General features: G+C 36.2%; 5 protein-coding genes and 1 non-coding gene across 7 annotated transcripts; 4 read left to right on the top strand and 2 right to left on the bottom strand.

Moving 5' to 3' along the window:
* Positions 1 to 1,963: 1,963 nt before the first annotated feature.
* LOC113338697 (protein DETOXIFICATION 44, chloroplastic-like) lies at positions 1,964 to 7,374 on the top strand. 2 transcript variants are annotated; one of them, XM_026584069.1, is made up of 14 exons: positions 1,964 to 2,319; positions 2,407 to 2,528; positions 2,994 to 3,152; positions 3,293 to 3,462; positions 4,056 to 4,191; positions 4,553 to 4,649; positions 4,752 to 4,852; positions 4,980 to 5,143; positions 5,271 to 5,342; positions 5,458 to 5,574; positions 6,133 to 6,228; positions 6,323 to 6,444; positions 6,617 to 6,681; positions 6,778 to 7,374. In XM_026584069.1, the coding sequence occupies exons 1-13, from the start codon at positions 2,033 to 2,035 to the stop codon at positions 6,678 to 6,680; spliced, it is 1,707 nt and encodes a 568-aa protein (XP_026439854.1). In that variant the 5' UTR covers positions 1,964 to 2,032; the 3' UTR covers position 6,681; positions 6,778 to 7,374. The 2 variants fall into 2 exon arrangements, with proteins under 2 accessions (XP_026439854.1, XP_026439853.1); XM_026584068.1 differs by having other exon boundaries at positions 6,775 to 7,374.
* A 127-nt stretch (positions 7,375 to 7,501) lies between these two features.
* On the bottom strand, positions 7,502 to 8,756 carry LOC113338698 (probable phosphopantothenoylcysteine decarboxylase). The gene has a single exon (XM_026584070.1). It carries the CDS (start codon positions 8,280 to 8,282, stop codon positions 7,641 to 7,643), a length of 642 nt encoding a protein of 213 aa, XP_026439855.1. The 5' UTR covers positions 8,283 to 8,756; the 3' UTR covers positions 7,502 to 7,640.
* Positions 8,757 to 10,130: 1,374 nt separating this feature from the next.
* Positions 10,131 to 11,240, top strand: LOC113338900. Its single transcript, XM_026584295.1, has 2 exons — positions 10,131 to 11,070; positions 11,188 to 11,240. The coding sequence occupies exons 1-2, from the start codon at positions 10,131 to 10,133 to the stop codon at positions 11,238 to 11,240; spliced, it is 993 nt and encodes a 330-aa protein (XP_026440080.1).
* A 6,948-nt stretch (positions 11,241 to 18,188) lies between these two features.
* LOC113338232 lies at positions 18,189 to 22,262 on the top strand. The gene is made up of 2 exons (XM_026583687.1): positions 18,189 to 19,051; positions 21,918 to 22,262. The coding sequence occupies exon 1, from the start codon at positions 18,284 to 18,286 to the stop codon at positions 19,043 to 19,045; it is 762 nt and encodes a 253-aa protein (XP_026439472.1). The 5' UTR covers positions 18,189 to 18,283; the 3' UTR covers positions 19,046 to 19,051; positions 21,918 to 22,262.
* LOC113339138 lies at positions 20,889 to 20,981 on the top strand. Its single transcript, XR_003354968.1, has one exon. It is a non-coding gene; the product is annotated as a small nucleolar RNA U54 (small nucleolar RNA).
* Positions 22,263 to 23,284: 1,022 nt separating the features above from the next.
* Positions 23,285 to 25,406, bottom strand: LOC113338255. The gene is made up of 2 exons (XM_026583708.1): positions 25,171 to 25,406; positions 23,285 to 24,973 (listed from the first exon to the last, which is right to left on the bottom strand). Exons 1-2 carry the CDS (start codon positions 25,188 to 25,190, stop codon positions 23,605 to 23,607), a joined length of 1,389 nt encoding a protein of 462 aa, XP_026439493.1. The 5' UTR covers positions 25,191 to 25,406; the 3' UTR covers positions 23,285 to 23,604.
* Positions 25,407 to 27,788: the final 2,382 nt, after the last annotated feature.

Raw genomic sequence — 27,788 nt, 5'->3', positions numbered from 1 at the left:
ATTGGAAGACTCTTCTTTTTAACCCATACTTGGGCTCAACAAGAGTATTATTTAAAAACAATACCACTTGTATAACATAGAGAAGACTTTATCAACTAGAAAATTTCTTCAAGAAAACATTACAATCTTCTGCACTCAAGAAATTAGTTACTCAAATTGGAATGCACTGATTCAAAAATTTATAAGCCAAGTTTTTAATGAATATACTCATCATGGGAAGCACCATCATACAAGGTATATTCTACTGGACATATCATGTTGTGCTCTTTCTCCTTCCTCAAGGTTTTGTCCCATTAAATTTTCTTATCAAGGTTTTAATGAGGCAACATGTACGTGTTCAACGCTTTTGTATGTATCACATTTTTCTGAGTTTTACTCTTTCGAGCTTTCTCGGATTTTTTTTTTTTTTTTTGGTTTTGACACGATCCGCCGGGTTTAAGGAGATCCCAAAACCTTACAAACTAAAGACAAAAATAAACAAAAAAACCAAAACCAACTATTCCTACAATAAACCTTGCGGTTACTATTATCCTCAATATACCTTCTCAAACTACTATCAAAACTGTTACATCTCAACAAAGCTATCATTAGGATGAAACCCAGCCAGATGATCAGTTTCCCTATTAATCTCCTTTATATACACGAGTATAACGAATAGCCTCAAAATATCCCCTCAAATGAATAATCCTTCTCCATTTATGTCTGACACTCCAGTCAGGCACAACATTGCTACCAGAAAGCAACTGGAAGACAACCAAAGAATCAGTGCACAACATTTCCTGGCATATTATCGCGGCTTATGGCTTTTAATCGTGACTTAGACACAATGATCATCAATGCGAGTGTTATAGACGTTTACTGTCCGCGCCTCCGCGGTCTTTATGCCGGACTTTCTAAAGCCCAATGAGATTCGTAGATATTGTTGGTTCTTGTTCTTGTCATCTATCAGTCATATCTAGGGGTGTGCAGAAAAACCGAAACCGCGATTTTCACCCGTAACCGTCCGCAAAATTGCGGGTGAAAACCAATCCGCAAGAATCTATGGATCGGAAACGGTTGAGTTTTCAAATCCGCAAGGTTTAGCGGTTTGGTCGGTTGGACTTTGAAATCCGCGGATTCACCCGCACCCGCAAAAATTGAGTTTTAGATTTTAGATTAGATTAGATTAGATATCTCTAATTTAATTTACTGGAAATAAGAGGTTCGTCCTCTTTAGAGAACATTTCAAGATCTGCATAATCTTCTTGAAGAAACTGAAGGTTTTGAAGCTTCTTGATGGTTGCATGTGATCCACTCCGTGCGTTGTGAGAACTATTGGAAAAAGAAGCTGTGCCCTCCTCTTGATACTGAATATAAACACAAAACAAGGTAGCCGTTAATTATCCGTCAAAGGTGGTCTAATGTGGACAAGAATCCTGCTAAAGCACTAATCAAGAAAATTTATCTTGTTGTTTGTCAATTCATAGAGAAAATTAAATTTGTTTTCAAAAATAAGGTGCTACATCAAATGATTAAAGATCATTACACTTATCAGTTGCAGTAGTAATTAAGATTACTACCTAGTAAGTATATAATGTACTCATAATGTTGTGCAACAAAACTTTGGCATTTGCTTCATTGTTATTAATTTATTATCATGGGAGTGAGACACTGAGTTAACATAAATAGAGAGATCAATTACCCATATGAAGGGATTTTCACAGATAGACAGACTTTTTTTTTCTTTCTTTTTTTATAATTCTAAATCCGCAGTTAATCCGCATCCGGTCCATATCACCCGCTAATTCGTGGATGTCAAATCCGCGAGTGATTGGACCGGTTAAGGTTCAATTTTCCAAATCCGCAATTTTAACAGTTTGGTTGCGGGTGACCCCTAATCCGCACCCGTCATTCCGTTGCACACCCCTAGTCATATCCGTTAAATAAATTGTATGGTTCCTGGGTTCTCACATAAAGAGTAAACATAAGATTCTCTGAATCTGAAACTTTCATGTCTCTACATTCTAGAATCTAGAGACTGAAAATTTGAGAAATGGTGTCTTCTCTTTCACAACCATTTTTTAGTTCTTCAATCCTGCATCAACATCAAAATCGATGTTACTTATGCAACATAACGGCTCCAACCGTAAAAAAATTAACACCCAGAAAAAACTTGGATTCGTCCATTTGTACTCAATCTGTCTCAAGATGTTTACCTCCAAAGAACTCTAATAGTTCGTTAGAAACTCCAACTGAAGAAACAAAACCTCAGAATTTACGGGAACAAGTGAAATATTCAAATCCCGGCAGTTCAGCTCGTAGCCTTATTCATCGATTGAGGTATTCCTGCTTGGTGAATGTGCTTGTATCCTTTGTTATTTGATTTTCGTGAGCTATGAGATTTTGATTGTTGTTCGTTTACATCAGGAATGAATTCAGCAGCGGTGGACTTGGATGGGAGGTGTTGTCTATCGCCCTTCCTGCTGCATTGGCTCTAGCTGCTGACCCAATTACCTCACTCGTGGATACTGCATTTGTTGGTCGTCTAGGTTTGTGAATGTTAGTGCGTTAATAAGAAATCTTTTGAGTATGTGATGTTTGGACTCGTTAATCTAGAAATTATGATTTATTTTGCCTCAGTCCTGCTGGGCTATAGAGGTAGATTCCTTATCTTAATTTAAGTTTAGAGATAAAATGTTGGAGATATAATGTGGCTAAATGTTTGGAGGGGTCATATTGTTGGACCTCTTTAGCATGTCACTTGAAGTGGCAGCTGTGGTATAATAACAAACCGTAGGACATGCTCTGGCAACATCAGCTGCCTGAGCATCAGTTCGCCACTGTGTTGCAAAAGATATGGCACACCAAGTAGCAGTCAAGTATATATATAATCAAACGACAAGATGTGACAATGCAACAAGTGAACAGCCCACCCTCTAGTTTTGTTGTTTCTGTTTTGATTTCTCTTGATAAATATGAATTACATCCTACACTTTTTTTTTTTTTTAATTTAGGCTCAGTTGAATTGGCTGCTGTTGGGGTGTCAATTTCAGTATTCAATTTGGTGTCAAAATTGCTGAATGTTCCACTTCTTAACATTACAACATCTTTCGTTGCTGAAGAACAAGCACTCGCTTCCGAAAGCAATATTAACAGTTTAAAAAATGGTATAGGTACGATTTCTTCTTAAATTTTGCCGTTCGAACTGGAACTGAAGTGTATGATAAATTGTACTTTTGAGCTCGTTTATCAAAGTTTTTATGGAATTAGTAACTATAATTTTATTTATCAGTCTCTTGTTTTGGTGATAAAGGTACCAATTCTGCATCTGTGCTTCAAGAGTCTATTGGCGAGAAGCAAAACAAGAAACTCCTTCCTGCAGTTTCAACCTCTCTGGCTTTGGCGGCTGGCATTGGCATTGCAGAAGCTATTGCTTTATCCTTTGGTTCCGGATTCCTAATGAATATCATGGGTATACCTGTTGTACGTAATACAATTATTAATTTTAATTTTCAGAACAAAACTAGGTCCTTGTTGAGATAGTCCTTCCATAATGTAGAGACAGGCCTTTTTGTGTATTCTGGGTCTTAGATGCAAGATTTATCAAAAACTGTTGTTCGGCAATTTAGCACCTGAATTTTGATGATTTCTCCTTTGAGTGAAACCTTCAATTTGACAGTCAGAGTCATGATACTGGCAGGAGAGATGGCAAGCCTGTGGAAATATTATGAAAGAGATGGATCCTTTATTTGTACTAGTGGTCATAGAGTTTATAAAATAACTTCTTAATTGCTCCACATGCAGACAATGAAAATGATAGGTTTTGAAGTCCTCCAGCGGTAAGTAGGACCTAGCAGATCAGTCATCTTTGCAATCACAGAATTATAGTAGTAGTAATTTTGTTTCTTTATGATGTTTTATTTTCACTTCTTTTCCGCTTTGTAAGTAGTGTTGACTTTCTTCGGTTGTATATGAGAAAGTCATTTTCGAGCTTGTTGAGTTTCGGTTACAGATGCCTTTCCTCCTGTTCTGATCTTAATTAAATTAAACATTTACACATATGTATTGCCTTACAGGATTCACCAATGCACGCACCAGCTGAGCAATTCCTCACTCTGAGGGCTATTGGTGCTCCACCAATAGTAATTGCTCTTGCCGCACAAGGAGCTTTTCGTGGACTTATAGATACAAAGACACCTCTCTATGCCGTAAGTAAGTATTCTCTTTTCCAACTGCGTTATCTGGTAATGATCTGCAAGAATAATTTCATCACTCATACACTCTGCTAAGTGCAGTTAATTTATTGCCTCTCTGTAAAAATAGCCATCCAGCATGCACTTATTATATTGATGAAACTTACTTGCGGCATGCACTTATTATGTTGATGAAACTTAATGTTCGATAAGTTCCTCAAACAAGTGAAGTTTTTGTTATGTAATCAAAACTATGAGACTTGCTCCCTGAAGTGTACCAATGAGAAAGTGTGGTATTGACCGAAAACAAACATTCTCCTTTTGTTTTCCTTCAAAAGCTTGTGAGTTTCAAGTACTAAATCGTCAAGTTAGAAAATCAGGTGCTGGGAACTTGCTGAATGCAATACTGGACCCGATTTTGATATTTTCTTGTGGACTGGGCATCAGTGGAGCTGCCATTTCTACGGTGCTTTCTGAGTATGTGACAATACAGTGTTTGGCATAATATTGTACTGGATCTTTGTTTTTCCTGTAAATCAGTTGCTTAGCTTTACATTTCTCTTGTCCATTTTGTTTCAGATATTTGATTGCATTTGTTCTTCTCTGGAATTTAAATTCAAGAGTAATACTTGTCCCTCCAAATATTGTTGTCGTGGGAGTTACTCGATATCTTAAATCTGGTAGGCTTTCAGTAACTCAAAAGTTCTTAAGTAGGGCTCCAATATCTTTCTTCTTTTGTCCAACTTTTCTTGAGAAATTTCAGATATTCATTTGCTTTCCTAACCAGTAACTATCCATTTCTTACAGGCGGTCTTTTAATTGGCAGAACCATAGCAGTACTTGTTACTTTGACTCTAGCAACATCAGCTGCTGCACGTGAGGGTCCCATAATTATGGCTGGTTATCAAATTTCTTTGGAAGTTTGGATGGCACTTTCTCTGCTTAATGATGCTTTGGCACTAGCTGGTCAGGTAAATTAATTGTATTTCTAACGTTTTATAATGCGCGATTTACCTTTTGCTGTTACATAATCAAGAACTGTCCTTAGCGACTAAAATATTCTTTTGGGTACCATTTAAATCTATGTTTCTTCTGCAGGCTCTTCTCGCTAGTTCTTATTCTCAAGGGAATTACGAACGGGCACGTGATGTAATTTACCGAAGCTTACAGGTTAATAGCATTCTTTCTGAAACAAATAAAACTATCATTTTTCATGCTTGTTGTTATCTCTTTCTTTTGCTCGAAAGAAGTACATTTTTGCTGAGACAGCTAATGTTATAATCAGATTGGCTTAGGAACTGGAGTCGTTTTGGCTATTGTCTTGTTCGCTGGTTTTGACTCGTTTTCTAGCTTATTTAGTACGGATCCCGCTGTCTTGGAGATTGCCTCATCAAGTCTCTGGGTAAGTAACTGCACCCATTTCCACAGATTAGCAAGAGAGGGGAGGGAAGGACTGTAGGAAGTATTATGGTTTGGAAGACTCCATTCTGAAGTTGGTGCCATATATTCTTTTGGTACGGAGTTAGTAAGATCAACTCATGGTAAAATCTCCATAAGAGTTCAAAAGGAGTTCTAAGAGCCATTGGATCTTGTAGTTAGCAGTGACTTCCTGCTCTGCCATTTTATGATGCAGCGGGAAGTGACTCCCTGCTTTCTTTTGGATACCAAAATGTGTTGCGAGGGAACTTTGGAACGCACTTTGGATATGAGTGGCTTCGAGTGTACTTTGGAGCCATAAGATCTGCTCCTCCCAAAGTTTGTCATGATAGACTTTGGATCGGAACACCATAAGCAAAGATATGGAAATTTGAAAACCTATTTCGTGTTTTGTTGTGTCTTTTTCTTAGAGCATACTGGTAACGTTAACTGAGAAAATCATCCCTAAAAAGAGCTAAATTCTGAACTTTCTTATGATCTTGAAATTTTTGATAAGTAATTGGTGCCAAAAAAAATTGTGCAGTTCGTTGCTGGAACTCAGCCACTGAATGCTGTTGCATTTGTTCTTGATGGACTCTATTATGGGGTTTCAGACTTTGCATATGCAGCATACTCCATGGTACGCATTTTGATGTGTTTTGTCTACTTCTCTAAATCACTATTTATATAGATCAAGAAAATATAATGTTTAACAAGGTGACGATCCTGTACAGGCTTTGATTGGACTGGTTTCATCATTGTTCATACTGGTGTCTGTTCCGGTGTATGGTTTAGCTGGAGTTTGGATGGGATTATTTCTTTTCATGATCTTACGAGTATTTGCTGGGATTTGGAGGTATGCTTTATCTCGAAGCTCAAACTGTAATTAGTCATTTGCACATGTTTTTTCTTTTTTTTTTTTTTGCAGTGGTCCATCCAAGGAATTAAGAAAATGTACTAGTTTTTTGTTTGGGTGGAAAGCTAACCACAGAACGGTAATTGACCCATTTCATAATGTGTGTTTTCAGACTGGGAAGCAAGAGTGGACCGTGGAAAACTGTTTGGTCTCAGATAGAGCAGAAAAGTAACTGAGGTACTTTTGAACATTCAGTAGTAGACCAGAAAGAAAGTTCTGCTCTAATTCGTGAACATGTGTAACTTATTTGTTTTACTGCTCATCTCTCAGTAGAAGCAAAGGACACAACTAGCTTCAAGGGAAAATGAACAAGAAACTAAGACCCCTTTTGTTAGGATGTGTTCTTAAGTGCACTCTCCAAGTCAGTGGTTTCAAGCTCAACATTTCAAAAGGGTTAAAACAAGAAAAGAACATCCTCTTCGCAATGGAAAAGTGACGCAGGTCACTTAGTTATAGCAGTCAAGTCTTTAAGGTCCAGTGTACAGTGAAAACATAGCTCCCGTCTTAGGGTCAAGGGAAGCTTCAAGTGTAACAATACTCTGACAATCAGTTCAACACCTAACATTCTGTTGCAATCAAGACGAATAGCTACTGCATACTAGCCTGATATTGGATCTACCAGTTATAAAAGATACAGGTGCAATTTAACGAGAAATCCTCTGGAGACAGCACCTTTGCCAATTCCAGTATACGCTTGACGTGCCTTGAAACATAATGCACATGTGGAATTCTTCCAATTCTTGGAAACTGAGTGTTAATTCAGTGGGTTGAAAATTGTTCTATTCTCCTTCCATGGAACTTTCCTGTAATGATGTAAACCCATATTTGATCTTTTTTTAGCTCAACAATGGAAGTTGGATTTTGATGTCATATCTTTTATCTAAAATTCAATCCTAATTTTATATTTTTTTGTATCAAATTCAGAAATTTCTAAAAGCCAACACAAGTAGTTCTTTGATAAACTAGAACATAAAAATGAAAACACAACATGGAAACCTTAAGAGTAAGAATAACAAGTTACTGAAACCAGAAACGGACATGATTGATCACACTACTATCCCTAATAAACTAGATTGGAGAGGCCACATGAACAAACCTATACATCAGCACAAACTGTTATTTACTCTGGAAAGATACTATTGTGTAACAACGTTACCATTTGCTTGTGCTTGGGAATCAACAGAGAGCATCACCGTAGAGTAGATGACAGAAGGTTCTGCCATTGCACCATTTCCATAATCTCCACAAGCCAATCTTTTTGTGATGGGATGAACTACAGATATACCCAATTCACTGATTGTATCAAGATGTCGTTGCGTAAAAGGGTTGTTCCACATATAGGTATTCATTGCAGGTGCAACAAACAATGGCTTGCTAAAATCCCAAGCTCGAACAACACAAGTCAGCAGGTTATCACATAATCCCCCAGCAATCTTTCCAAGTGTATTTGCTGACAATGGAGCAATAACCATTACATCTGTCCATTTGCGAAGCTCAATGTGAAGTACATTGTCCCCAATTTTCTTCCAACTTGACCATTCTTCCTCATCAGTATAGATAACAACACCCTTTGGAATTGATGCTTTGTCAATGAAATGCAAAGATGATTTGGTAACAACTGCTTTGATTTCAGCCCAGTCTGAGAAGCTATGCAAGAGATGGCCAAATTTTATAGCAGCTACACTTCCACTAGCAGCAATGAGAACTCGAGGTTTCCTTGGCCCTAAATTGTCATTTACCACTTCCTGTTCTGAAACCATAGGCTCCTCAAAATCCATTACTTGATTAATCTCCAAAACAGAACCTACTTGTACAAATTTGAGAACTGACAAAAACCAGAATCACAGAGGAAAAGTTGATTTATAGGGTTCTCTATTAGACTGATAAACCCCAAATTTACTAGAAATGATGATAAGAAAATTCTTTAGTCTTTTCAAACCCTAGAATTAAGATATTATTTAAGGGTTTTGGAGGGTTAAGAAGAAAGACCAATTCGTTGATGTTTGCTGGAAGGATCTTTGTTCCGATCTAATTGATTGTTAACATATGCAGCTCCTGTACCAGTGGTTGCTGTTGCAGCAGCAGCGGCAGCGGCGGAGAGTGAATGTTTACGAGCTTCTACGAGTTCTTCTTTGTCTTCGATCTGGACTTGGATTTTGCTAGGTTTTCTTCTCAGCATTATTGAGATCGAAGAAGGTTTTACGGGAACTCGGAAAAATAACTAGAGTTTTTGAACTTAACTGCCCATATAACAAAAACAGATGATAAGGCCTACCGTCCTCTTTAGCTAATCTTATTAACTTATTATAAAATAAACAAAACTAGTCATAAAAACTCAAGGTGACCAAGTTAAAAGTGCAAAAAAGCCAATCATATTATTTTGGGTCCTGTTAATTTGTATGCCGGTATACATGTTAAGGTTTATTAAAATAAAAATTCTTTGCATTGGAAACAAGATTTGTTTGTTTTATTGCAATGAAAACAACATTTCTTTGCATTGGGAACGGGGTTTGTTATTTTTAGTGCAAGAATAACCAATTTCTAGTAGAATAAGACAAAAAAACACAATTTCCAATACCCTAAAATAATTCTTTATTAAACCTTAACATGTATACGGGTATACAAGTTAACAAAAACCTATTATTTTTAATAAATTAAATCAGTTTCATTAAATAGTGGCACAAAAACCCCAGCTCAAACAATAATTAGCAAATTTAGTTTTGTCTGAATTTATAATTTCCCAAACTGACCTTTGGTATAAAAATATCCGTTTCAAAGAAATCATGGTGGAAGTAAACATAAACAGAAATCAAGAAACGAAAAAGAAAACGAGATTTCTGTTTCGGCGAAATCAGATTTGCATCTTCTTCTTCTTTGTAGTTTACAGATTCAGAGAAAACGATTTCTTCTTCGTTTTGTCAGTTCCAGATTTTAATTCAAATAAGAAAAATCATATTCTCCTGATTTCGATTCAATTCATAGAGTTTTTTTTTTAGGTTAGTACTGATTCAATAGGTTACGACAAGCTATAGATTCAGAGATCTGGTGTTTAATCGAATAAGATTATAAAAACTGTATCAACTTCGTCTTCAGATTAAGCTGTGTGTTATATTCCAATTATTCATCAACGAATCAATCAACTTCGTATTGATCATCTTCGTCTTCAGTTTAAGCTCTATGTAGTATTTGGATTACTCATTGAAGAATCAATCAAGTTTTCAGGTATTCAATTTACTTTTTTTTGTTGAATTGTGATTTCTAGTGAGTCAACTGAATTGATGATGTTCTTATGAATAAATGAATAAATTGAATTGATGATGTTCATATGATTTCTTATGTTTTTGTTGATGTTCTTATGAACGTCTATCTATTTGGAATGAACCTTTTGTGATTGTTAAGAAATTCATACTGCTGTTGTTTTTGTTGTTGATATTCACATCTGGTGAAACTGTTTTTGGTTGCATCATTTTGTTCTGTAGATTATGGATTCCGTTCTCGCAGTTGTATGTCACAAAGAAGATTGTTTAACTTTTCGTATTGGCCTCCAATAGTCTTTTGCTAAATTGAAGACTAGTATATGCTCAAGTTGGTGTGAATTCTCTCCTCCTTCTATGGAGATTTTTCACATGGTTGATGATAAGCAAAAGGCCATTCATTCTGATTTTGATCTGCAATCGTTGGCTCTATTTAGTCTGTATAATAAAGAAAGAATTATGGAGTTACATGTAAGTCACAAAGCTGAGTGTTTTGGTTCAATAAGTTCAGGAATTATAGCTTTTGACCAGCCACGGAGTTCTAGAATTATACCTTTTGACAAGCCACGATTTGATTATGATGTTCCAGATAAAATTAAGGAACCGTTGAAGTCTGATCATTGGTTACATCTTTTTGAGGGAGTTGAACAGTTGTTCCCGGGAGGTGTTCAACAAATTCGTTGTGATATACAAAAGTATCACGCAACATCCGGTTATGAATTCAAGATTTACAGGAATGAGAAGTTGAGGATTGGTGCATGTTGTGCTAATAAGAAAGAGGAGAAATGTAATTGGCATTTATATGTTGTGTCTGTTGATGGTGTTGTAAGAAGTCCTTTTATTATCAAGGAACTAGATAATCAACATACTTGTGTTGGTGGATTTGTTAATAAGCCACAGATATCGAAGAAACTAATTAGCAGCTTGATTATTGATGAAATTAAACAAGATCCTAATAAGAAAACTAAGCATATTATGGATCAGTTTACGAGAGAATACGGCTTTGACATTAGTCGTTATTATGCATACTCAGGGAAGAAGCATGCACTGAATACCACATGGGGAGAGAATGAGAAATCTTTTATGTTCTTGAACTGGTATAAAAACAAGTTGATTGAAACCAACACTGGTTCTCACGTCGTTTTGGAAGTTGAAGAAGGGACTCAAAAATTTCAGAGAATGTTTATCTGTTTTGAAGCTTGTAGTCGCGGATTCAATTTCTGTCGTCCTGTACTATTCGTTGATGCGACCCACTTGAAAATCAAGTACCTTGGTCATATGATGGAAGCAACAGGTCTAACCGGGAATGACGGTAAGGTTTTCATCATTTTTTTTTCTGTTGGTTTCATCATTTTTATTTTTGGTTTCATCATTTTTTATTATTTTTTTTCATGATATGCTTGTGCTGTGCTTTTTGTTCATGTTACAGAAATCTACCCTCCTGCTTATGTTGTGGTTTCATCGGAGAATGAAGCGAACTGAAAATGGTTTTTGGAAAATTTGAAGGAAGTCCTTTCTCCTTTGCGACTAAAGCTTACTTTTGTGAGTGATCGAGATATTGTATTGGTAACTCAAATTCCTGTTGTATTTCCTGAGGCTTTTCATGCTTGGTGCTACTGCAACATGGAATGCAATATCAATACATTCTTACGAAAGAATTGCAAGGTTTATAACAAATATGTATTGGGACTGTTTAAAAAATGTGTGTATGCTTCTACTCATAAAGAATTTACAGAGAATTGGGAAAAGTTGAGGAAGGTTGAAAATCAGAAGTTACAAGACTACCTAAGTAGAGCTCCTGTTGATAAATCGGCAAGTTTTGTCTTCAAGGGTAGACGATATGGTAGGTTGTGTTCAAATATTGGTGAGAGTTTCAATGGTTCGGTCGTTTAAGAGAGAGAGAAGCCTATAGCCATCATGGTTGATGAGATCAGGGTGAAGCTTATAGACCAAATGTGTAAACGTCCCGAGGACTCTTCAAACTTGATGAACTGGCGTCAAACTCTATGTCCAGAATATGAAGCTCTGCTCCATGACAACAAGATGCATGGTTGTAACTACCGAGTCACCAAATCGTCGGAATATATGTTTTAAGTTCATGCTTCATTAACACAGACGGTAGATTTTAAAAGAAAAACATGTTCTTGCAATCGTTGGCGTATTGACGGTTTCCCGTGTGCCCATGTTGTCCGTTGTATCATGGTGAATGGAGAAGTACCTTACAAGTATGTTGAACACTACTTTACATTAAAGTTCTATCGAGAATCATATAAACATGCAATCAATCTTGTTCCCACAATTGAAAAGCCCGTGACAGTGTCTCCAAAATCGATGGTTTTTGGTTCGAATAATGGACCACAACTAGGACGTCCATCGAAGAAGAAGAGGATTCCTAATACAGGTTCAGTTCCCAGTAAAAAGATGAGAACCTGTGGTTCCTGCAAGTTTTTGACCACCCACAATAAACAGACAATCCCTTCTCGTCAGATTTCACGAGAACTTGAATTCATTTCGACTACAAGTCATCAAATTTCACTCTTAGTTTCGTTTTTAGATTACAATATGTGTTTCATCAACTATTTCAAATTTTTGTTTTAGAAGTTAATGTGCTGCAGGTGTTTTCATTTTATAATTTGTCTAAGAATAAATAAGTTTGATTAAGTTTGTCAGATTTTTTGTTTGATTAAGTTTGTCAGAACTTTTGCAGGCCTTTATAGTTTGGTGCAACCAAATTAGGTTTCATCATTTTTTGATGGAAATGGAAATAGGTTTCATCATTTTTTGATGGAACCATTTTTGGTTTCACCATTGTTTTACTATCACTTTTGTTCTACATCTTTTGACAACACAATAGATGATGTTTTGTCTACCGTTTATTGGTGCCGCAAATATATGATACAACATTTATGGATACTGTTTTATAAAAATGAGACATCATATTTCTGTAGACATAACTTTAATATAGAATAATACTCATATTTATGCAGACATCATATCTATGATACAACACAACTGAAATCACGCGAAATCGTTTTTTATATAAACTGTAATTATTTCACAAGTACTTTAAACTTCAACTAAAACTTGAATCTGCAAGAAGAACTGTATGTCAAGGAGTATCATCATTACAATAACCATTCAAAAGTAGTTTAAACTTCAACTAAAACTGAATGTTCAAGAGGACGGGCACGACATGCGAGTATTATTCTATATTGTCAAGGAGTATCTTCAACGCCAACTTTGGTCTCATATTATGCAGCTTTTCCCGTATATCATCTGTAGACATGTTTCCTTTCAAGAGGATCTTCATGTAGTAAAAAACATGCAGGCTACAATCGTTCCTGAAAAACCAAAACAATGTCTCAATTGTTACAAAGTGACTAGCTGAGAGAGTTCTGATATTAGTAGCTATATGTAAAGCATTCGGTTTCTAACTGTTTACAAGTGATGTAATGATTTCAAGCATATGCATATGTGAACTATAAACTTCCACACATAACTTACCCCATTTTTTTCACAACATGTAGGGTTGTGCAAAGAGTATGTTGTTGGTTGACTTATCTGCTGATCACGGGGGAGTTTTGCGTCGTGCTGTGCAAATGCTGATACTATACATTGTCTCATGCTTTCAGCATTTTTTCGGCATTCTTCTTTCGTGGAAGCCAAGTAGTTATAGTGATAAAATTCTCCGGTTTCAAAATCAAAAGAAAGCAATATCCAATGGTTTACATCTCCAAGTGTTGTCAGCAGTGAAACGAACAAAAATCGCACGCTGTAATCCATGTTGTCGATGAAACCTTCTATTACAGCACCACATTTCTTTCCTAATGAGTGACATGTCTGAAACAAAATACATAACATCTCCTTAATGAGTTACAGACATGCAAGTTGATGAAACCAAACTTGGTTCCATCAAAATTAACCATATAAACAACATCATTTTTTGTTTTCCACAACTATTTTTTCTGCCAACAAAATTATATTAGAGAATTTCAGAGTAAACTTACATAGGCAAATGTTCTTAAAAACACAGCTCTCTGGTACTTTGGAGAACCATCTTGTTTCAATTCATTTTTTTTGATGTTGTTTTGCAGCTTCAACATGTAGAACTCAATGATGTCTCCTGCGACGTCACCCTTCCTCATCAAATTATCCATATTCTTCCCCGATATCTGTAATTGAAGATTTAAATGCTCTCACGCCGTTGTCCTGTTAATTTTATTTTTTAAAAAGCTAGTCAATGATGGATCAAAAAAGGATAAACAATGAATAACTTGGAACAAATTTTTGATGAAACCAGTATTGGTTTCATCAGTTATTACCCACTTACCTTTCATTGTTCTTTCTGAAAAAATTGGTCACGAAGGATTTATCATTTCTTTTGAGTACCTTCAAGATCTTCAAGTTATCAACTGGTTTCAACTTCACCCCCTGTACTTCCTGCACCTCCTTGTTCACCTTGCACTTACGAGCTGTAACCTTTCTTCTTTTTTTTCACAGTGGTGTAATCCTGCATTCTGATAGGTGGTCCCAAATTCCTTCTGTCTTCCCTCATTCTTGTAACCATGTTACTCATCCTTTTTTCAGCACTGACTTCTCCCTGCCCTTGCTCTTCGTTGTCACTCTGCGATAGTCCTAAATCAAATCCAGGTTGTTCATTTTCTAACTCAAGTAAATCCTTCGCCATTTTTACGGCTGAGTAGTAGTATACGCTTCCAACATTTGGCTTTGACGACGAACAACCTTTCTTATTGTATTCGGATTCCATTTTCCAAATTTCATCTTCATCAATTACAAATTCAGTTTCATTGTCTTCTTGCTCAATATTTTTCTTCGACGAAGTAGCTTTCTCCATTTCAGATTCGACCCGCTCGGCCACCTTGATATCCTCGATAGTATTCGGAGTAAACTCAGTACCATATCCTTCTTGTTCTTCCTCGGTGACTGGCATCGATGAAGTAGCTTTCTCCATTTCAGATTCGACCCGCTCGGCCACCTTGATATCCTCGATAGTATTCAGAGTCAACTCAGTACCATCTCCTTCTTGTTCTTCCTCGGTGACTGGCATCGATGAAGTAGCTTTCTCCATTTCAGATTCGACCCGCTCGGCCACCTTGATATCCTCTATAGTATTCGGTGTCAACTCAGTACCATCTCTTTCTTGTTCTTCTTCGATGACTAGCTTCGACAAAGAAGATATGACCTGCTCTTTTATACTCCTTCTATTTCTTCTACTCCTTCTTGTTCCGCATCTTGTTGTGTTTCTCCATGGGTTGAATCCTTTTCTGGTTGCATCAGAATATCTTCAAGAGTTTGAGCAGCATCTTCAAGAGTTTGAGCAACATCTATCATGTTAACATCCCTTGTTATCACATGCAATATTAAGATATCTAAGTCATTTTGATGAAAATCTAATGATGTGTTTCAAAACCTAATGTTGTAAAAATCTTCTGAAAGAAAAAAAAAGAACTGGCTAATTCATCAAACAAACATTAACTTGAAATGATGAAACCAATTAAAAAAATGATGAAACCAAATCTGGTTTCATCAAAAAAGGATGAAACCAAATCTGGTTTCAACAAAAAAGGATGAAACAAACATTAAAAGACTACCAATAAACTGAAATTTATGAAACAAGTTAGAAATTTAACCTTTCTCCTCAATTTAACTCATACAAGTTTCTTGAATTTTAAGTCAACAATGTTATTTATAGGCAATGAAACCATTTCTGATTCCATCAAACAACACACAAAGCAACCTAATAAAACTAGATCTAACATACTTCCTCGACATCTTCTTCACGGTTCGAAGCCGCTTCAGGTACTATTGGAACATCCTCTTGTACCGGTTGTTGTGCCCTGTCCTCTGCATCATATTTTGCCAGCAATGATTCATCTTCTTCAGAAAGAACATTTGTAGTATTGGTCCTAAGATTTTCAATCACGCTTCGCGCCCATTGGTATTTGGCTTTGTAGGAGTTAGCTTCACTGCTAGCACCAACATTTTCTTCAACTGGCGCAGGCACTTCATTTTCAGAATCACAACTGGCACTTTAAGTTCAACATAATCTTCAACAACAATATCCACTTCATCTATGGGCTCAACCAAGCGCATTTCTTGTTCGTCATACTGAAGCAAGAATGATCCCTCTCGGTGACCAGTATTCTCCTGCAGTACACAAGAAAAATTTGTTTCAGCTAAAAAATTAAACGGACATGAACTTGAAACACATATTCCGACGACTTCAAACACAGTACAAGATGAGGAGTTGCTACACTTGTGGTGTGAAGCTTTATTGGTGGAACATGGCATGATATACAATTGAGACATGGACGATATCTAAAAAATAAAAGATTTTGAATATTGTCTAACAAATATATCATATAAGACCCTCGAAGTTAAAGGAACAAAAATTCAGCTAGAAATTTTGATGAAACCAGAATTGTTTTCATCAGAAAAGTAAATCTTCCAAGTAAATATTTACGTCAGACCAAAGTTCTTTTTTATCGGCAAGATCCTCTAAGTTAGACAATACTTGTTGGCAGATGTTGCTAAGGTTCCATCTAGCAAACCTCGGATACTTGTCAAGCCCATCCTTTCTTTGTGCGATCTTTGTCATATCTGCTAACCAATACTGAAAAAACAACAACCAATATTCAAATTAATCGTCAAAAACATTATAAAAATACTTAACTTATGATGAAACCAGAACAAATCTTAACTTACCAGCGGGTAAATGACGCAACCAACTATATCTTCCACATCTTTTTTGTTTGTCATTACCGAATCAAGTAGATAGTCATGAAAGACTTTAGGCCAGCACACCTTATTCATATTAAACGCCATGTACAAGTACTTCGCTTCCAGAGTTTGCCCACATTTTTTGGGGACAAATACCGAAACCAAAAGGAACATTATGAAAAACTTGACAAAGTCATCCGCTCTGGTTTCATCAGCTGCGGCTTCCAACATACAACGTTTAATATCGCCTTTGTTTGTCTTCTTATTTCCACGAAAATACTTAGCCACGAATATGTTAACCTTTTCAACCAGCTCTTCATCTATGCCGCCTGCTTCTACACAATTCACCATTTGTAGACCAAAAGTCACAGCAAAATGTTCGGGAATGGTCCGCAGAGTCATGTCCCTTGATCTAGTTATCCTGAAACAATACGGGCGCTTACTATCAAGTCTATTTTCTATTGAACTTAAAAACATAATTAATGCTTTTGTCTTTTTGACGAGCTCTTCTTCGTTCATTACACCATCATAGAACGGCTCAAAGAAACGCCAGAACGGACATGATTTAAGAGCTTTCAAATGCAGTTGCTTGTGTTGTATCAACGCCTTAATTTCCACTGCTAGCTCGCACAAGTGATGCAATGAACACCTGAACGGTTCTGTCTCTCTTTTTTTACCTATTGTGAAACCAAAAGTAAACCATAAGAGAATAAAAATGATGAAACCATAAGCATAATTGAAAAATGGTGAAACCATAAGATTACACTTGTAATGATGAAACCATAAGCACAAACAAAGTGATGAAACCATCAACTGAAAAGTGATGAAACTATAAGCATAAGTTACACTTGAAAAATGTTGTAACCATAAAAATAAACAGGAAAATGATGAAACCATAAGTTTACACTTGAAAACTGATGAAACCGTAAGAATTAAACACACCCAAAATTGAACTTCAACAACAGAAAAATAAACACACCCAAGATTGAATTAGTCTTCAATGGAACCCTAAACCTAACAAATGAAACCTAAAACTAACAAATGAAACCTAAAAGCAAACTGAAAACCCAAAAAATCAAATCAAACCTAAACCTAAAAATCTGGTTACATCAAAAAAATGAAACATTAAACCATTGAAAACCAATAATCGATGAGATTTCTAACCTTTTGTAAGTATTTTCGCAGTTTTCTTTAGCTTATCATCTTTCTTTTTCTCCTGTTGATTTTTTTTCTTCGTCAATTTTGTTGCTTTAGACTAATTAGGTCAGATAAATGAAGCTAGTTAGGCCAGATTTTGCTTCAATAGTTGAAATACGTAATCATCGAAGAAGAGAAGAAGGTGAAATCGAGATTCAGAGATGATTTTCGCTACGGGATGAAGAAGTTCGAGAAGATTTGAGAGTTTCTGGGTTGGTTTTGAAGGAGTTACAGAAGAAGAGCGGAGGTTTTGAGAATTTTTTGTCCGTTACCGCACGATGTAAAATAATGATTAGTGGGTCTTCTTTTTTCGGTTTCTTTTCATTTGAATTAGGGGAGGGTAGTTTAGACAATTGATGATATTTGGGGTTTTTGTGTCATTTTTGTTTGGACGGATTTTTTGTTGATGAATAGTGACACCTTTGGGGTTATAACCCGCGCACGGTAAACAAAAAAACAACAACCAGGCCGCGTTACGCGTGCCCGCAGTTCCACCACCACTCCTCAATTATAGAACCACAGCCGAAGTTTAAAAGTCTAAAACCCTAGTGTCCTCTCCTCCATTTCATTTTCCCTACTCAATTCCAATGAATCCTCTGTCAAGATTGAAACCACTGTTTTCATCATCATCCTCATCACTGAAAACCCTAAACCATCAATTCCTTCAACGATGTTCAGTAAGTGGAACAGCAAAAGGAAAAGCAAAACTCAAAACAGCAGCACCATTGAAGAGATCAACAATCCCTAAGAAGAAAGGTGCAGGAACAGAAAAAGCTGGACCTGGTAGTGGAGGTACAAGGGGTGAAGCATCTAAACGTCTTAACGATATGGTTGATAGATGTTTAAATGCGCCAACTCCGATTCGTAAATTACCAGCTAAAGAAAGAGAAAGAGAAGCTGAAAGAGAGAAATTAGGGTTAATGAGTAAAGATCGACAACGTGAACTCGAGGAAATCAAAGCAAGAGCTAAGAAGGATAATAAAGAACAAATGAGAGAAATTATGGGTACACCTGGGTTGGATCTTATTTCGTTAGGTTTAGTTGATGCTGAGAAAATACCAAAATATGAATTGACTGTTGAAGATGGTAGGAGATTAGCTAAAGAGTATAGTAGAGTGTTAATGAGAAAGCATCGTGCAAGACAAGCAGCGGAATCTACGATTTTGAAATTGAAGAAGGCAGCAATTGAAGCATTGCCAGATCATTTGAAGGAAGCTGCATTGGTTCCTGATCTAACTCCGTTTCCTGCTAATCGGTTTATGGCTACTTTGACACCACCAATTGAAGGTTACATTGAAAATGTTAATGAGGCGGCTAAAAGGAATATGGGAGTCAAGAAGCTTAGATGATTTGAGGTTAGAATTTTATCTCTATTCTTTGATTTTGTCAGTATGATATTGAAATTTGATTTGTTGTGTGAGGAACAAATTACAAATTTAATTGATCATTCAAGTGTTTTTTAATCTGTATATTAGAGAATATTAGGTCTATTTAGGTCACTTAAGTTTATAGAGATGCCTAATCGATTCTACCATATTTCTGACCTTGCTTAGTATTATGTGTGTTGAGTATGTAGTAAGTAGAAACATTTGCATGAATGTGCTGTTTAGGGTTCTTTTGGTGGTATTAGCTCAGTGATTACATGCCTTTTACAGGCAATATACGCTATTCCCATTGGTATGTTTCCAACAGGATGATAACATAAAATGTAGATGAGACCTTTTCCACTATAATAGGAGTAGTATTGTTAGCTTGATTAGATCAAATGGTATAATTGTAAAGACTGTTAGGATTTTTATATGACCTTGCTTAGTAATAGCAAACCGAAACTGTTACGCAGTTTCAATTTCAGCTAATAAATCATGCTAGACAACAAATTCACAGTCATATATAAGTGGATTAGAAATGCTTTTATTTTCTTGGGGGAAGAAAGTGCTTCTTGAGTTTGAAACTTACAATGTGGGAACACATATAAGGTGGCAAAATATCCACAGTTTTATAAGTTCCTGCAACTTCACGCTTTTTGCATCTTCCTTTGAAGAAGCAAATTTCAAAAGAAATCACAACATTTGAGTCTACATATGTAGATATATCTGTATTGACATCATGAAAATATTCATACACCAAGAGCAGCAACAACATTATCAGATAATTTAACAACTGGATAAACTACATCATGCTTGAGGAAAGAAATGGATTGACATGGTGTATATCTTAGCTTCATATGTCTGTCAATGGTAAACAATGAAGATAATGAATTGGTATAAAAGAGGCCTATAAATTTTACAGTGACCAATGCAGTTAAGTTTCCAAATTGATAAAGGGTCCTAGCCAGTCATATGTATAGCCTTTACTGTTTTCTGCAAAATATGGAATTGAGAATTAGTTTTCTGTATGACGAAGCAAGTTTCATTTAGTACTCATGGGCTCATCCAACATTAGACTTAATCATGGTAATCAACAAACTCTAACATGCTTCAGGAAATGAACAATAGCATCCACCTAATATTCTTTGGCATAGCTCTAGGTTGATTCATGGCTTCCTTCAAAAGAACCGAGTGTCCTGATCACAGATTCATACAACTTTATAGTCTCATGTAGACGGTTTCCTCTAGGAGTCGAAACTCATGAATGTAGGGTCGGAAGATAATGATTAGCAAGCACAACAGGTGGAATAACAAAAAAGTTGTATAATTAATCATAATACCTCATTGTGCTCGTGAAGCAAGATTGGAGTATTTGTCTCTGGGGAGACCCTAGAAGTAGGAATTCCCAGCTTTCTGATGCAACGTGCATCAGTTGTAGAAGCCGAAGTTTCAGGCTTAGAGAGTGTTCCGCCAGCAGAAACTATAGCTATCTCAAAAAACATCCCACCATGGATTGGTATTGTAGCATCAGTTGCTGTCATTGTAGGACACCCCCTGTGGTCTGTAATGGGCCCATGCTTAGTTAACTGCGATAATAGAACAAGATTTTGGATATTTTTCAGACTCAAGTTTTAGCTTGCCTGTGTTGTTAACAGAGTCAGTCCCACCCCAGAGTATGAGGGATCTCGCACATCGCCTCTGAGGTATTTCAGTCCATCAAATGTGTACTCAATTGACCACCATATCAGTTTATCACTATACCCAGTTCACTTACGACCAGTGACCGGAATTCTGATGTGCTCTTTGAGGCTCTTTTGGTGGTATAAGCTCAATGATTACACGTCTTTCACAGGCAATATACGCTATTCTCATTGGTATATTACCAACAGGATGATACCATATAATGTATATGAGAGCTTTGCCACTACAGTATGTAGTTTTGTTAACTACATTTGATTTGACTGGTTTTCTGCTGGCGAAGCCTCAGATGCCAAGATTCAAATTAATTTTTCGTTAGTTAAATTGTTGTCAATTTAATCATGTAACTAGAAAGTCTCTTCTAGTTTGGTTGCTGACTTGTCCAATTGAGAAGGCAGGTCACACTAGCAACTATAATTCACAGGTTCAATTTTTCTAAATGTAAAGGAGATACTGTAATAATGTCTCTTTCATCGGAACTCTTTGTAGCTTCTTGAATTTATTGTCCTGAGCTGAAGGTTCTTAGACGGGTGATCTCTTAGATCTTTTAAACATTGACAACATTAATAGCATCTCAGCATCGTCACTTTTATGTTCTCCATTTTGATCAATAATGTGCATAACGCTATAGCCTATTATTTTTCATCTTATCCCTAGCAATCTTCTGAATATCGTTTAGCTGTGTGGAAACTAGATCCTTGTACACGGTCGTGGATTTTTATTGTTATCGTGCTTTGATCTTAATATTCTACTTCGAGACAATAATTCTTCACGGACAATGGAAAAAAACATCACCAAAACTGACTCTTACATGGGATAGTGGGACCCAGAAATGGTTCACCATTTTCCTATTAGGGGAATCGGTTTTGTGGTATTTTCTTCATTGTCCATGTAGACCTGCTGATTTTGAAACTGTATCCTTTGCATTACTTTCTCTATGAAATAGTATTATCATTTGCTGTTCTGTTGCATTTTCTTTGTAGATTTCTTTTGTCATTAAATGTTTGTTCTATTTTATAGTATTGAAAATGTTGATCTTCAAGAATCGTCCGGATGTGGTTTAGTTCTTGATTCATCTGTTATCTGGATATGTTTGCGGAGTTTGGGATTTATGATGGTAACAGACCGATAATGCTCTTATGTTTTGTGTCTGCAGGCTACTTTTGATATTCTCCAAAAGACATACGGGTTCTTGACTCCAGATTTCTGGAAGGAAACTCGCTTTACCAGATCCCCTTTCCAAGAGTGCACTGACCTGTTGGCAAAGCCCACAAAAGCTATCACTTTTGAATAAGTCCACGCTTAAATGGTTCCAAAGATGAGAGAATCAAGGATTGTCAGTCTTTAGCTTATGTTTTTGGATCACATGTCATCTGGTTTTGTTTTACGTCCTTAAATGGTGTTGCTGGACATAAAGATTTTGGAGACTAAAGCCATTTAAACTTGAGAACTTCCTTGGATATAGTTTTGAAATATGATATCTGTTTGATTCTCTTTACCATTTCCTCCTTACCTGTTTGTTGAATTATTTTATCTATTTTTTTCCCAGTCCACGGTTTCCTTACCCTGCATGTTTTGGCTACTAAGCCATAAATATACCCAATGTAAAACAGGGATATAGGATCATAAGCCATAAAAATGCCTATCAAGCCCTGGGTTTTTTTATAAAATCAAGGCTGCGGAGTTTCGGTCCTGAACCTCCAGCCAGAGAGAGGGAGGGATTAGCAAGTTGATGAAACTTCTACACGTATTCGTCATGCTTATTTTGTGTCAATATGTGAACGCTTTATACAGTTGGATAAGTTCAATATGCATTGGTCTCCTCCTATGGCGGCGAGAGCAACCACCATGATGGCAATAAGTGGTGAATAAGCTGAAAGTTTGGCCCTTCTGGAAACTCACTTTGCTTCACCAGCTGAAGGATCAGATGTTATAGAAACGAGATTGCCAGATTGTGGCTACTACAACTCAAACTGCAGCTCTTTTCCTAGAGAACTTTAACCTTCTCTCGGACTGTCGTCTGATAATTTAATCATTTCCTTTGTGTCTTGTTGTCTGTTTGCTTATGGAGTGTCAAAATGTAGCATGTACTAGCTTAAGAGGCAGAAGGTAAACAGCTGTCTCAAAACAGAAGGCCAGACTGTTCAAATTCATCATGTGGATCCTATTTTAGGAAAAGACTAAATCCTCAACTTTCTCCTCCATGAGACTCATTGCTCCAGACTAAGTATGCCAAAAACAGACAGGGCAACAATGATGCCCGTTCGAATCAACAAAAAGATAACAGCCTTTGACAGCCAACTAAGACATAATTCAGTTGTATCCTAGGCTGGCTTCTCAGTTCAGCAAACAGAGAAATCTGTGAAAGTGATTTCAAATTGACAAAGGCCAACAACCCTCGGCGGACAACAAAGTCAAAGGCCAATAACAAGAACTTGAGAAAGGACCCTAAAAGTGACAGTGGGCAAAAGCAGCAAACCTAATGGCAGTAACATCACATTTAAAAAAAAATTAACATGAAACTGTAAGAGTCAAACAAACATACATTCATATTTATATACAATTCAACCATTAAGTTGACCTATTAAAAAGATTCAAGTATATTTTTCACAGTTTCTTTTTTGTTGAGCAACTGAAAAGTGGCTTCTACAATCAAAATTCAGAACCAGTACCAACCTGAGCCAAACCCTTCTAACAAAAACTAAAAATCCTATAGAAAGATTCAGCTCAGATGAAAAAGAATCTAATTAGATAATTAAATTCATCCCTATGTCAAAATTAACACTAGTCTAAAATGTATAATGATGCTATCTAAAAAAACGTCATCACCTTAATATCCTCTATCAAAACAATTCAGGAAATCCTCCTCCATAATCTGAAGTGTACTTTGCAGCTTCGTCTTCATTCATTATTGACGAAAAATTGTATCCGAAATCAGTTGCAAATGGCTCCTGGTTCATGCTCATATTTACTTGTGGTTTTGAATCTTGCATTTGGTATGACACATCTGCTGGTCGAATTCCGCACTGCATCTCTTGCAACCGTTCTCTACCTTGATAGTTTGGTTCCTGCATTTTCTCAACTTCTATAGGTGCTGATGTATCAGGACTGATTTCCGACAGAAGATCGTCCACATTGAAATATTCATCATTGGGGTAATTCTGCACATCATCTGCAAAGAGCCCCAGCCAACCGAATTCATCTGTATTCATATAAAATCCATCCAGCTCATTTTCCTCCTTGGGCACTGAGAAAGGTGGCATGACCTCAACATTGGCAGATGAAAAACAATTATTTGCTCCAGCACCACCATTTGTTTGATTACCCACTTCGACTGCAGGAGGATAAGTACTATATCCAGCTACTGTATTTACAGCGCCATTGGCCTCTGAGGCAGGTGGAATACCTGTTTGACTTGCATAAGAACAATGACTATCCATTCCAGCATCATTACTTGTCATCGACCTTTGCACTGCGATGCCTGAAGATGGACAACTACTGAATCCAACCTCAGGAAACACGGGTGCTTCGTTCCCGACAACTGCAGTGGGATAACTCCAGATACCAGGCTTGCAATCAATGGGCATTTCCGCTACATTGTTAGAAGGATTCCAATCCCTGACTCCAGACTCAACAATTGTAGGTAATGGTAATTCTGCTTTAACAATAGTAGAAGGCCGAGTACTAATAAAGGAGGTAATTGTTGGCTCTTCAAGTTTAACTTTCAATTTTCGAGGCCTCTTATTCTCCGATTCACCATCACATTCAACTGGTTCTCTTTTAGGCACCTCAATTTTCGATTCCTCAACACACACTTCAGATAAGTCAGAAGAACCACTAGAATAACAAGAATAGGAAATTGAATCAGTGAATGGTAATCCATCAGGGAAGTTAAGAGTAGCATATTTCCCATACATTCTTCTGGAAGCATCATCGTAAGCTAGAGCAGCTTCAATTGCAGTTTCAAAGGTACCTAACCAAAGTCTTTTTCCTCTATTAGGTTGCCTAATTTCAGCAACCCACTTTCCCCAGGTCCTCTGCCTAACACCTCTATACTTGCATTTGGAATTCTCAGGTCCTCCTTTACCTTTCATACATCCTTTCTTCGATCCTTTAGCTGGTTTCCTGTATGCTTCTTTAAGATGCTGTTCATACTTCGCTATAGTTTCTGCAACAGGTTCTGATCCATTGCGTCCACGCTTTATATTAATCCTGAATCATCACAAGAACAACAAAAAATTAAGTTCAAATTGTAATCAAAAAAACAATTTCATCATCAAAAACAACGATAAACCCCCAAATCCCTAGAACCCCCAAATCAACAAACTCAAAACCATCCAACAAAAAGCTAATTAACAACACTAAAACCATAAAAAAGACGAAAAGAAGAGAAATTTCAAAGAACATACCTGTCACCACCTTGATTCATTCACGGAATTTGATCTTCAATCCAAGTACTGGTTTTCTTAATTGATTTTTTTTTTTTTTGTTAATTCACTATATCACTATCAGTTTCTAAAATTCTGATATGATTTCTAGGGTTTTATTATACAAAAGTTCCTCAAAAGATATTTTCGGGAAAACTTATGGCGAAGGGTTTATACAACAGAGAAGAAGAAATCAAGAAGAAGAAGTTGGAACCAGAAAGCTGTGGCCTGTGACCTGTATTTATAGAGATTTAGTTGTGTGCTAGATATTTACGCCCCAAGTAAAATATCTAATACGTGGCTTAATATTAGCCGAGTATTATTACACGAGGGATTAGATAAAAATGGTAATTATTAAATGTCGATTGGGTTTTCTTGGTCGCGAAGACTTTGATAAAAAGGAAATTAATGTGTGCTGTTGTTTTTTTGGAAGGTTGACTGGGTTTGACTAGTGGTTGATTTGTCATTGCGTGTGTCATTTTCACGCAATCCGTTACGGGGTTCCACGAATAAAAAATGCTTAGTTGTTTTGAGTTAATCCACACGCGTGTATTTCTTCGGGACGAAGTATACAGTAATGGGCTTCTAGAAGTTCTGGTCTCTTTTTCAATTAGCTGGAGTCCATCGTTTTGGGGGCCAGTCTCCCATTGACTTTATTTTATTTTTGAAGCAAATTGGATGATATTTATGTGAACGTAATTTGAAAATAATATTATATCCGATTTAAGGAAAGTGATATTTTCATTTTTTTTTCGGTTTGACATATTTTAAGTCTAAATAAAAAATCAAACAAAAGATAAATAAATAAATAAAAATAACATTTTTTCACACATGGAAGAAATACTTTTCTCGCAATATTATTACAATTATAGTTCTTTACTAATTGATGGTGAGAATTATTTGAGAAACAAAGAAGAAAATTAACATATTCTAAAAATAATAAGTAACCGGGCAATAAAGGATTTTCTAAAGTAAGAACCTCCCGTGGTTTTCAAACTTTGTTAATTAGGAAAGACAAGTCTATTTCTAAAAGCAATTCTTTCAGGATTTTGAGATGGGTCAAAACAGGAAATGGGGGTTTCACAACTTCTTTTTAGTCATTGTGTTAAGGATCCGTCCACAAAGCGGGGACACAAGACTTGCAAAGATCTCAATAATTTCTAAGGAAATTCTATAGAAAAGAGGTATTAGACCCAATAATGAATTTTTCAAAAACATAATCAAAAGATCTTATTTGTCACAAAAACCTTTCGTAGAGGAATGTGCATGTTGCACTAAGGTGAACGACGTAATTGTTTGAAATATTTTTTTGTCATTAGGAAAACCTCGTTTATATATCGATTTTATGATTAGATTGACTTATCTAAGCGCATATGTTTCTTTATATTACATCATAGTCATCTTCATGGATCTTGTTCTCCATTCTTACCTTAATAGCCAAATGTAAGGAGAATTATAAAAAAGAGCATATATATAAGAAGTGTTGATACCCATATCAGTTCATTACATTTTGGCTCGCTGTTAGCGATATTATGGTAACACCTTGAGTCGGATTTTCCTATATTTTAGCTCTTATCCTTTTATAGGTGCGTTGAAGACGACAATGACAACCACTTTGGGATTTTTAGTTGTAAGACCATTAAAATGAGATCATCTCATGGATATGGATAAATCTCTTTGGAGCAATTTTGGCTCAACAATTAGAGATAAAATTATTGTTTTCATAAGAAGTAGTGGCATGAATTATACAATATACACAAAATTTTCAAAGAGACATCGATCTAATACTAGTATCCCATCAAATCGCTTAATGTTATACAATAACAGTAAAAGTGAGAAACCAAGATATCTCTTAATATAACGAGTGAGAATACAAGGATATGTAAAGATTATTTTAATAAGATAACATCTCTATCCATTATCCATTCCTCATTTTGTCAATCTCAAGAACGAGTATGTTGATTCCAACACAATCAAATTGTGTTCGGTGGGCACTTTTTCTGCTTACTATATATAGGTCGTGAAATCACTAACCTTAGGTGTTTTGCTTGTTTTTCCCTTTGTTAATCTTACATTTAACATATCTACAAAGATTATCATGGAATTAATTGTCATCAATAAGAAATGATTTTAGAAGACTTACTCGAGTTTACCTGCTTTTAAACATGTTTTAATCTTGTCTCAACTTCTTGATGAGGACCTTGTACCCCAGAAATTACATTGTGCACGTCTTCAATTGTTCCCCTGGAAGTGAGTTTAGACAATCCTGGAAACAACGTCTAAGATGATTTAATAACATATGGATCAAGCTTTATGTTTTTTCCTTAATAATAGAAAAAGAAATATTTATTGTTGTGATGAACAACATTTTCTTGATTGAGAACAACATGTCCAAAAGTGCAAGGTCCAGACATATTTTTTATGTGAACTATAAAAATTTAGATTTAATATCTGTTATACTTTTAAGAATACGATTCAAAGAGTTTTGTGAATCGATGATTCTTTTTGCTCTAATTGGAATGTGCAATCTTTATTGAGATGCCCTTTCATCTCCCAATAATAAGATTTCGTTATGGAAACAGGGGGAGAAGTTTCCATGC

This window comes from Papaver somniferum, unplaced genomic scaffold, assembly GCF_003573695.1.
Source record: "Papaver somniferum cultivar HN1 unplaced genomic scaffold, ASM357369v1 unplaced-scaffold_19, whole genome shotgun sequence".
NCBI lineage: Eukaryota > Viridiplantae > Streptophyta > Magnoliopsida > Ranunculales > Papaveraceae > Papaver > Papaver somniferum.
The sequence above is the reverse complement of the archived record's forward strand: the minus strand, read 5'-3'. Positions and strand labels throughout refer to the sequence as shown.